This window comes from Myzus persicae, unplaced genomic scaffold, assembly GCF_001856785.1.
Source record: "Myzus persicae strain clone G006 unplaced genomic scaffold, MPER_G0061.0, whole genome shotgun sequence".
Classification (NCBI taxonomy): Eukaryota; Metazoa; Arthropoda; class Insecta; order Hemiptera; family Aphididae; genus Myzus; species Myzus persicae.
The window spans coordinates 309,177-319,638 of NW_019101449.1; the positions used below are offsets into that span (position 1 = coordinate 309,177).

The 10,462-nt window shown below is 28.1% G+C and overlaps 3 protein-coding genes across 6 annotated transcripts; 1 reads left to right on the forward strand and 2 right to left on the reverse strand.

Annotated features, from left to right (window-relative positions):
* Positions 1-3,019: 3,019 nt before the first annotated feature.
* Positions 3,020-3,483, reverse strand: LOC111029102. The gene has a single exon (XM_022307960.1). The coding sequence runs from the start codon at positions 3,469-3,471 to the stop codon at positions 3,226-3,228; it is 246 nt and encodes an 81-aa protein (XP_022163652.1). The 5' UTR covers positions 3,472-3,483; the 3' UTR covers positions 3,020-3,225.
* On the reverse strand, positions 3,461-5,508 carry LOC111029101. Of its 3 annotated transcripts, XM_022307959.1 has the most exons (4): positions 5,234-5,508; positions 3,880-4,733; positions 3,630-3,779; positions 3,461-3,570 (listed from the first exon to the last, which is right to left on the reverse strand). In XM_022307959.1, exons 2-4 carry the CDS (start codon positions 3,994-3,996, stop codon positions 3,547-3,549), a joined length of 291 nt encoding a protein of 96 aa, XP_022163651.1. In that variant the 5' UTR covers positions 3,997-4,733; positions 5,234-5,508; the 3' UTR covers positions 3,461-3,546. The 3 variants fall into 3 exon arrangements, 1 of the variants encoding a protein (XP_022163651.1); XR_002603972.1 differs by lacking the exons at positions 3,461-3,570; positions 3,630-3,779 and having other exon boundaries at positions 3,997-4,528; positions 4,612-4,811; positions 4,888-5,508; XR_002603971.1 differs by lacking the exons at positions 3,461-3,570; positions 3,630-3,779 and having other exon boundaries at positions 3,997-4,733; positions 4,888-5,508.
* Positions 5,509-5,681: 173 nt separating this feature from the next.
* Positions 5,682-8,269, forward strand: LOC111029099 (lymphokine-activated killer T-cell-originated protein kinase). Of its 2 annotated transcripts, none has more exons than XM_022307953.1 (6): positions 5,682-5,842; positions 6,128-6,227; positions 6,287-6,477; positions 6,545-6,734; positions 7,508-7,804; positions 7,883-8,025. In XM_022307953.1, exons 2-6 carry the CDS (start codon positions 6,140-6,142, stop codon positions 8,023-8,025), a joined length of 909 nt encoding a protein of 302 aa, XP_022163645.1. In that variant the 5' UTR covers positions 5,682-5,842; positions 6,128-6,139. The 2 variants fall into 2 exon arrangements, with proteins under 2 accessions (XP_022163645.1, XP_022163646.1); XM_022307954.1 differs by having other exon boundaries at positions 5,683-6,068; positions 7,883-8,269.
* The last annotated feature ends 2,193 nt before the right edge of the window (positions 8,270-10,462 follow it).

Sequence of the window (10,462 nt, forward strand, 5' to 3'; positions counted from 1 at the left end):
ATTTAATTTTTTTACAATGTATCAATGATTACAAATTAAATTACAATTTAACAAATTATATTGTTGTATTACATATTTGTTATATTATACATCTTACTTTTTGTTTATGAAAATGTAAATAAAACTAATAAATAATTATTACTGCAAAATTAAAATCAAATATAACAATAACATGTAATAAAAACTGAAATTTAATTTTGCATCTTTTTCTTGCATATTTTGCCTTTTTTAGTGCATGTTTGCATGCATATTTTAAAATCTTAAATGCATATAAATCCGGTCTTTAGATATAAGTATCTTATACCTACTTACGGTTTTATGAAAAGGTATTTCGAAAAAAAAAATTTTATTTATGTTTTGATATACCTACCTACCTACCTACCTACCTATACTTACATAGTTTAATATTTCTTATACCTATTGTTTAACATGTAACATGTAAGTTAATATACAGTATATCAACAATCATGTATCTTAAAATAAATTTGTCATGCAGTACCTTTATTAAATGTTAAGAAAATAGAAATTCATGGTTTTTTTAATTTTTCTTTGATATAAATGTTTGTGATTTGTCCATGTTAACCTAACCTAACCAATCTGGGACTAAAATAAAGTCAGCTACTACTAAGAATTATATTCTTTTAATATTAATTACGACAAAATGTATGCAGTACGAAAATAGATTTCAAGTAAAAGGTGTAGTACCAGTTAACTTTATTTTCTATTAGGTAGATAAAAAGCAGGACTCGTAAGTTCATGCATATGCATGTTTTTTTTGCTACACAGAAAAACATGCTAACTGAGATACAAATCCGTTTCATAACAATAGTAATAATAGTATGAAGTCTAATAGTGCATGTTTTGGGTGTAAAGGCATATTTGGCATATAATCGTTTTTTTAGAGTTTACAGCGCATACCTATTATTTCATAAAAAAATATTTGAAATGTTTCTTGTTACTCATTTACTTTCCCGTTAACTGAATGATAGTGTTTTGATTTATTTTTATTTTCGTGTGACTACTTAGTATTCTAGTATTTCCCTATTTAGATTTTATGCGTTTTACTTATTACTTAGAGGCTAGTACCGCGGAAACAATTTTATATTTTTATCGCTACCACTGCCATCTTTCGCCGTGTAAAGTCCGTCGTCAAAACGATACCTGTACAGGCATGTGTACAATCAAGATTTTCAAGAAGAAAAATTCGATACGTATCGAAACGAAATAGTTACGTACCACCTAGTATCGGAGTACGAGTCCGATACGGGACGGTACGTATCGCTTGTATATTGCACGTGTAACATCTTGAACGCTCAAAATTGACCCGATACGTACCGATACACTCCAAATTCTTTCTTGAAAATCTTGAATGTTTCTTACCAACTCGCATCTATAATTTTGTACACTGGTACAGCATAGTTTTCTTGCACACGCCAGACGCCGATGAGCTGTTTAATTGTACGAGTCGTGAAAATGTCAAATACCTACCTAATATTTCATTCCAAATGTTTTCATTGTAGATGTAGGATAATGGTGTACAAAAATTAGACAGACAATGACTACCTAATTAAAATTGATAAAGATGACAAATCCATATGATTATATGAACTTCACCTTCACAAGCATTCATTTTATTAATTTTGATTGTTAAATGTATAAAAATTAAAAGGAATAAAATACTTTTTAAATTAATGGATATATTCTTATTATTTTAAAATTTGCGCATACATTTTTTACATAATGTATATTTTTGAAATTTTAATTGCATATTTTAATGCATGAATGCATGCTTATTTGTGCTCTTTTAGACTTTTAGTGCATGAACTTACGAGCCCTGGTAATAATAATAAATGGAAATATAATAATATTTTATTTCATCCATAATCTAAATTCAATTTTCTCATTATTTAAACTACCTATTACAGCCCAACACCAAGTACCCATTTCGTATTTACTAAATAAACTAGATGCCTACGCAAAGGTTGGATTGATTGGTCCAATTGGTTTTATATTACTTTGGATTATAAATTATAAAATTGTCTTAAAATAATAAATATACTACAACCCACGAGAAAACTGATCAGTCTCTAGTAGGAAATATTTTTCTTCTTTTAAAATATTTAATTTCATAAAACAAGTTTTAGAAATGATGATTTCAATGCAGTGACGTATTTAGCAAATCTATTTGCTTTTTTATTTTTAATTTAATCATAAACTTTTGGTTAGAATAGACCTTTTGTTTTTGTTGTAAATTTGAATTTAACAAAAACACAGTCGCAGGCTATATTTCAAAAGCATAATATTTGTTTATACTTTACTGATTTAAAAAAAATATATACAATTATTATAGTAAGTATAAATTAAACTTTTGAGCAATCGTTTAAATGTTCATTCAATAGGTAATAAGCTATTTTACGATAAATAAAAATCATACTACTTTCAATAGCATTTTCGAACAGAACTTGACATTTTAATTGAACACACTTTTACCTAATCATAAGTTATTGTTTTTATAATGATTTAAATATAGTTTAACATTTGGTTTAGGCCTATTAATAACTATTGTGACACATATTGTGTTGGCATTTGATGACAATGTTTTCATTAACCAGGTATTGGTGTTTGGATTGTATACTTACAGATTCTTCATTTACCACGTTAATAACATATAATAAACCATTTAATACAAATACACCCATATTATAAAAATTAAATACAGCAATATTAATAATAATTATTATTAGTTACTAGCAAACAATCGACATACATGCATATCAGCAACAGAAGTCCATATATCATCACTTGGTTTATAAGCCTCGCTTTAGAGCTTAATCCTTCTTTATTTGTACCACCAATAACATAGATTGCACTGTACAAGACTCATATACTAACACAAGAACAATTAACAGACATTTCTGCAACTTTTGCCCACGAGTCAATGGTGGGATCATAACATTCTCAGATTTCAATATAGAGTGAATATCAGTACTTCCTACCAACACAATAGAATTAAATTAAATTAATTATAAATTTAAAATAGAAAAAAAATGTATTTACTGCATATAAACGATTATTCAGTATTCTGACACCCAAGCTACTTCTCTCAACTACCATACTACAAACCATTCACCATTTTTTGAATACTAAAATCAAAAACCTCTGCACTTAAAAATGCATCGCCATCACTAAAATTGCCAGCCTAGCATTCAATATAATATATGTTATTTAAACCATAAAAAATGTAATCAATAACTTAAAGCATATACGATATATATCATAATCATCCAATACAGCAAATCCTAAAAAAGTTTGACTAACAAACATGTGGACTACCGGTACCCAAATGGATGATTGCAAAGATAAATCAAGCATTTCAACATGTTGAGAACTTAATTTTTTAACACCACCCACATCATACACTAAGTGATCTTTTATTAGAGATAGACCAGCTGTGTCACGGTTTTCACTCATTTCTGGTGCGATCTCCCATAGATCAGTTTTTGGGTCATACCAGTTTGTACAACTTTTTTATTGTTTTAATCCAACTTAAAGCCAGAAAAATCTGAAATACTTTAATGGATAAAATAATTAATAATATGGATCAATCATAGTTCATAAAGGAATTATACTTTTTGTAAACCATTAAGCTGCTCTGAAGTACAATGAATTGTTTGTGGCATGTGGGTTTGATTTATGTAAATGGAAATGTAAAGCATCACATATAATCTTTGCATAAAAAATATTACTATCATATTATTATATTTCCCCAAACCTCGCCTCTGTATATACAAGATTATATTTATTACATTTATATGTTAAGAAAGTTAATCCATTAACAATACTAAAATACAAGAGTTTTATTAATTTTAGTCTGTTTACTTTTTCTTCATGTGGAATGACGAGGTCATCATAGGAGATTAGCTTAACTAGTTCTTCAAAAGATAAAGATAGGAACTCATCATATTTAACTATTTTACTAAGAATATAAATCATCATTTTCACAATTTTCTAACTGAAACAAATAATTAGATTATATTGTAGGTCGTACATAAAATGTTTTTTAGTACATCTTCAGAATTATACAACAATTTCCCAAATCAGCCAATTCCAAGGCAATTTGAAGGATTGTGTTGCATTAGTAAAAACTCCATATAAGCCTCTTTTACATAGTCAAGCTATAAGACATATGCAGCTGGTAACAAAACACAGAGAAATTGACAATAATGCATTCAAATAATTTAAAAGACAGTTTATATATATATATATTAGCTTATAAGAAATTAAATATTTATTTATGTCTGTACATTTTCTTCAGTTACCATGATCTCTCCAGTATAAATATAATCCATGAATAGTTGTAAAACGGTGAAATCTAATTATTTGATATCAACTATATCTTTTTTCCTCTCATTAAAATTACCTAAAATTGCAAGGAAATATGGGCTAGCTGCCATTAAAACATTTTTTATGTCCCAACATTAGTGTTCCATCATCAGTTTTCAAGCTAATATCACAAAGAACTTCATCTCTAAAAAAAATATTTATTTTCAAGCAGCTAAAAATAATAAAAACATACTTGCGTAAAGATTGTAAAACTTCAAGTAAACTAACAGGGTGAGAGTTATTTCTAAAATTTCTCGGTTTACTTTCATTGGATTTTAAAGCTTTAATTTGAACACTTTTACATGATGAATTCTAAGTAGTTTTATTCATTTCTTTTACAGACCACACATCTATTGAAATCATAAAAAAATATTAAATATTACATTAAAAATATTTCGCTTTTGCACAGCTATATTGTAAAACAAAATCTGAAATAAAAATCATAGTAATTTGTAAGTATATGGTAAAGAATATAGACACCATTTTAATTCTAAGGATGTTTACCTGTATGGCAATTTATTTTTTGATTAGTAATACTTTAATCAGTTGTAGGTTGAACCATTTTCGGTGGAGCAGACACAAAAAAAAACTGGATGTTTTTTATAAAGACAGTACAACCGCAATTTCTTATAGGGATAGTACCATATATTGTAGCCTTGTAGGTAGGTTAAATATTTAGTACATTTTCAATATTATTGAATTCAATATAGATTTTTTGTGTCTAATATAGTAATATTTACTTATCAGTATAATATCTAGTCCGTGCAAAAATCAAAAAGTGTCAACTCAAAAGTAAAATACCACAGTACTGACAACTGACTTTTTTAGTTTATTACTTATTACAACTTACTAAGTTATTTTATCTTCACTCTTCAATATTAACAGTGGACAGTTTAAAGTCTCACAGGCCGAGGTGAAATATTTTCGTATCAAATATTATTCAATAGTTCAATACGTCATTTAGCTTGATTAGTCTGTGGCGCATAGGTACATCAGTGTATTCAGACATTCAGTATTTCAGTCGACAATCCCGGACCCCGACGATCTTTTTCTCACCGATTTGGCTGTTAATTTGAGAAAGGGATAGAGAATTCCGAATTTCTGTCTTCTGATAGTACTTATCATAGAACCACAATGAAGATAAATGATAATATTATTGTTATTATTATTATCTACATTGTGCACAGAACACACGGACACGGGCAACCCGACAACGGCTCGTCGTTTCCTCCATGTGTAGTGTGTATAACGGATTTTTTCATAATATTCAATAGGTAGGTACTATATAGGTAGGTAGGTACCTATATATTATTCAGAAATTCGGTTATTTAAATTTTTCATTTAGTCAACCGACGAATTCAGAATCGAAGATATTTTAAATATTTTAACCTTATATTCAACATTCATCTATGTAATCAGTTACTCATCGTGAAGGACCCAGAGGACTCATACGTGAAAAGTAATGAACTAATGAATAATTTAAAAACATTTAATAACTGACAAGGTGAAAACTTCTACCACAACGCTTTTCGCAGTTTGTGTTTTGACAAGTCATATTTTCTTAATATACCAACTTCATTAATCATTGTAATTTATTGCTTAACATCACTAATAAAAAAAAACCTCACTTCCGTACTCAACATTCATCATTGCGTAGTGTATACTTTTGAACAATTAGTACATAGGTAGGTAATAATACAATATTATTTCTTTTTTATATTTCACTAATCAACTGTTTACATAGGATAAAAACAAGATGAGCAGTTATTCTACTCCAAAAATACTACGCTCCACAGCAAAATTACCAGAAACACCTGCCTTAGAACGCATTGGATATGGAACAGGTGTGTTGTTCTTCAAGCAATGTTAATGTGCATTAATTTTAACTCTTATAATAACTTAGGTGTCGGTGTGTTCAATTTGCAAAGAAAAGATCAGTCGCCGTGGGCAGCAAAAATTATCAGTCGTAATACTGGTAGAGATCGCAAACAGTTTAGCAACCGTTTGCAGCTGGAAGCCAAAGTATTATCATCACTCAACCATCCTAATATAATTGGCTACAGAGCATTTGTCAAAAGACCTGATGGCCGTGAAGTATGATCCAACAAGTTATAGCAACTTCTATCCTTTAAATGTTTTTTATTAGTTGTTTTAATTTTAGGTTCTATTAATGGAACAATGTGAACAAAGCTTAATTGATTTGATTGAAACGCGCAAGGAAGAAAATCTTGGACCATACCCTGTAGAATATATTACAAAAGTTGCTGTGGACATTGCTAAAGCATTAGAATATTTACATTCATCCTTAGTATTGCACGGAGACATAAAATCTGGAAATGTTTTAGTGAAAAGTAAGTTTGTTTATGTGTTGTAACTACTATTAAGTATTAACTATTTATATATGTACCATTATGGGATACATATCAAAAATTTACACTACTGGTATAATTTGATGTACATATATACCTTTCATAGGTCAGTAGGTACTTTTATTTTAAACAAAATAGTTTTATGTAGTTCTTAAAATGTAACAATAACAGAAGATTGGCTGCAGACACAATATTGGTGTGTACTGCAATAACAGTGACACAGAAAGAGACAGACAGACTGATTAAAATTTCAATATTTTACTGGGCAAATAATAATATGTTCAACTTAAATTGTAATCCATAATCATTTCTACAGATTTTTTGTATCATTATTCTAAGAATCATAATTACATATAATATTAAGGGAGTAAATAAAAATCTTTGATTATTTTTTAAAGTGGCTTCTGGCCCTGACTGAAGGTTCTATTTTTTGTATGTGTTAATTTACCACAATAGTTTAAATAACTAAAAAAACTACTTGTCTTAAAGTAGTTGTTGAAAATAAAATGTATAATCATTTACTATTTAAGTTTAATTAGGTGATTACTATAACCCTAAACAATATTAGTAAACTTATCCAAAGATATAATTATTATATAAGTCTATATAATTATGAAACTATCATTAATTTACAAAATTCATTTTAACTGAAAAATTGTTAGTCTTTGCATTGTGATTAGGTTTACTTTAAACAATGTATTTAGTTAATAAACTTTTTATTTTTAAGATTAATTAGAATGTTATAATTTTCTCAGATAATTTTGAGATTGTAAAGCTGTGTGATTTTGGTGTCAGTTTACCTTTAAAATGTGATGGAACACTGCATAAAATCAAAGGCTGTAGAGCCTTATACATTGGGACTCCTTGTTGGTCTGCTCCAGAAGTATTAAAAGGCGAAGAATGTTTAGGGGCCATTATCACAAGTAAAGCAGATATTTTCAGCTATGGTTTGGTACTTTGGGAGATGATGACTTTATCGTTCCCAAACTCAAGTACAGCAATTAATGAATCATATTATACTGGAATCAGTGATGATTTGGATGCCCATTTAGGTAATTTTTTTCGTTAAATAATTTTGAATATATTGTTTGGTATATTACTGACTATAATTAATCGTTATTTTTATTCAGGCGAGACACCGCCAATACCTGACAGTTTGGCAAGTGATCCAAGATACAAACAAATTATTGAGCTGTTTAATATGTGTACAATGCAAGATTATAAAAAGCGACCTTCAGCAAAACAGATATTGCAGTTTATGGGTATTTACTAACTTTTATATTGTATGATCCAAATATAATTTTAGTACCCTTCTTATAATTATTATTTTTGTTTTATATTTTACAAGTGTACAAATGAGCTTTCCAAGTGTTTATAATATGTTATCTATAAGAGTATTTTTAAGCATATCAAAGATATAATTTTTGTGCAAAACTATTGATATTAAAAAATATTTAATTATAAAAACTTTATTCAAATTTCTTTAAAATCTTATTCCAACACAAAAATTGTATAATTTATTTCCTTAATATCAATGTATTTTATTTTAGAACTAAATCAAAACTTTATTTTAACAGAGAGAAACTCACCCTATCTTGTTATTATTATGTTATTGATTTTCAATAAATGTCTTAACCATAATATTTAAAAAATATATTTTATTTTAACTTTTTCAATTAAGTTTTTTATTATATTTAAAAGATAATTCATGTTTTTTTCATTTTAATTATTTTAAAATTTCTTGGGTTGGTAGATTTTCTTATGGAACTAACATTTTTAATATTTTCATGTAATATATTGTTTTAATTTATATTTGTTAATAAATAATATTAGTTACATTTATTACTATAATATTAGCTGAAATTATTTTTTAGTGATGGGTACTTTTATATTTGTCTAGGATGGATTTTCCACTATTTCTGTTAAATTCTGTGCTGAGTGATGACGTATTGGTTTTCTAATATATTTGATGTTTATGTTTTTTGTTTCACACTTAAGAATTTCAATCTGCAACTTTGAGTGTGATTTCTGGAAGTAAAATGGATCTATTTGGCACTTTTACCAAAGATAAAAGTAAAAAATTCCTTGTACTTTTCAAAAAAAAAAAAAAAAATTAGGAAGAACTAAATTTTTACACTAAACTTTATTTTATTAATTTTAACATAAGGTTTTGCAGGACTTAATCTGAAAAAACCTTACCAAATGTTAAATTTGTATACTTCCACTAGGTATGTATAAACCATTATAATATGTAAAATGTGACATATTTTCAATGTTGGGTTAACTACTTTTGAAAAGTATTTAAATTACGTTACTCTTTACATTAAATATTTTTATTTAGATTATATTATTGACATGCAACATTATTTTTATCATGGTATGTTACTTTTTCATTTTAAAAGAATGGCATTACAATCATGTTAATCTTAATAAAATGTAATAAAATTACCACTGCGTTATTGAAAAAGTAACTTTGAATACATTCATAAATGAACCTAGATTCATATAAATCCATTTAATGCTTCAATTCCATATAATGTTTAGGATACCTGAGGCCACTCATTGGATCAAACATGACAAGCTCGCTATTGTTAAAACTCTTGAACCACTCGGTAATGTTGTTCCTGTTAACCTTAAGTTAATTCATCTTGGGAAGTCTCGTTCCGAATTTTTGCGCCCTGTCAAAGTTATTTTTGAATCTAAAGATATTCCAATAAATCTTTTTGCTACCTACAATACAGCTACACATTCTGGGAAATCTTTTCCTGAAGGCTTTCAGATTTCTAGAGATAGAACTGCCCTACAACGAAAACTTTTGCGTTAATGTTATGATCAACTTGACAGAAGAGTCAGAAGTGGCGAAACTAACCTACATATAGTTTTTGTTAACGGATTACCTGCGGTTGGTTCAACTTTTTTAAAAATCGGTGGAGGTCATCATTGTCAGCAACCCAATCCAAGTTAACTTCTTCAAATTCGTCTGAACCTCCATTCGTCTCAACTAACTGCCTTCATACGTCTATAAGCATTGATTCTACTTGTTATCTGTGTATCAAGGCAGCTTCCACTATTAATTATTACTATGAATTTATCAATAAGCATAAAAATACCTCTGTAAATACTCTTAATCTTACTTCTCAAGTTAATTCTCTTTTAAGTTTAAATGGATTATACCAAAATTGTTGTGGTCTTAGGACTAAATTATCAAATCTTAAATGTAATGTTGCCGGTGCAAATGTTTTATTTATTGTTTTAACTGTAACTTGGCTAAATACTGATATTTTTGATTCTGAGTTAGGATTTTATAATTACAATGTTTATAGATGTGACAGAAATAATCTTAACAAGTAAATGTTCTAGAGGTGGTGGAGTCCTTATTGCCATACATAAAAGTCTATTTTGTAAAATTATTTCCATTAATGTTCAAAGTATTGAACAATTATTTGTTAGTATTAGTATCAACCATGTTAATTTTATAATTGGTGGTGTTTATTTTCCTCCTTGTTCTCCTGCTGTATCCTATGAAGCCTACACTATCACAGTTGACGATTTAGTCAATTCATACATTAATCATAACTTTATTCTTTGTGGCGACTTTAAATTACCTGATATCATTTGGTCTAATGATAGTCATGGTTTGGTATATTCTTCAACTCAGTGACGTAATTACGGGGGGGGGGATTTGGGTGTCATATCCCCCCCCCCCCCCC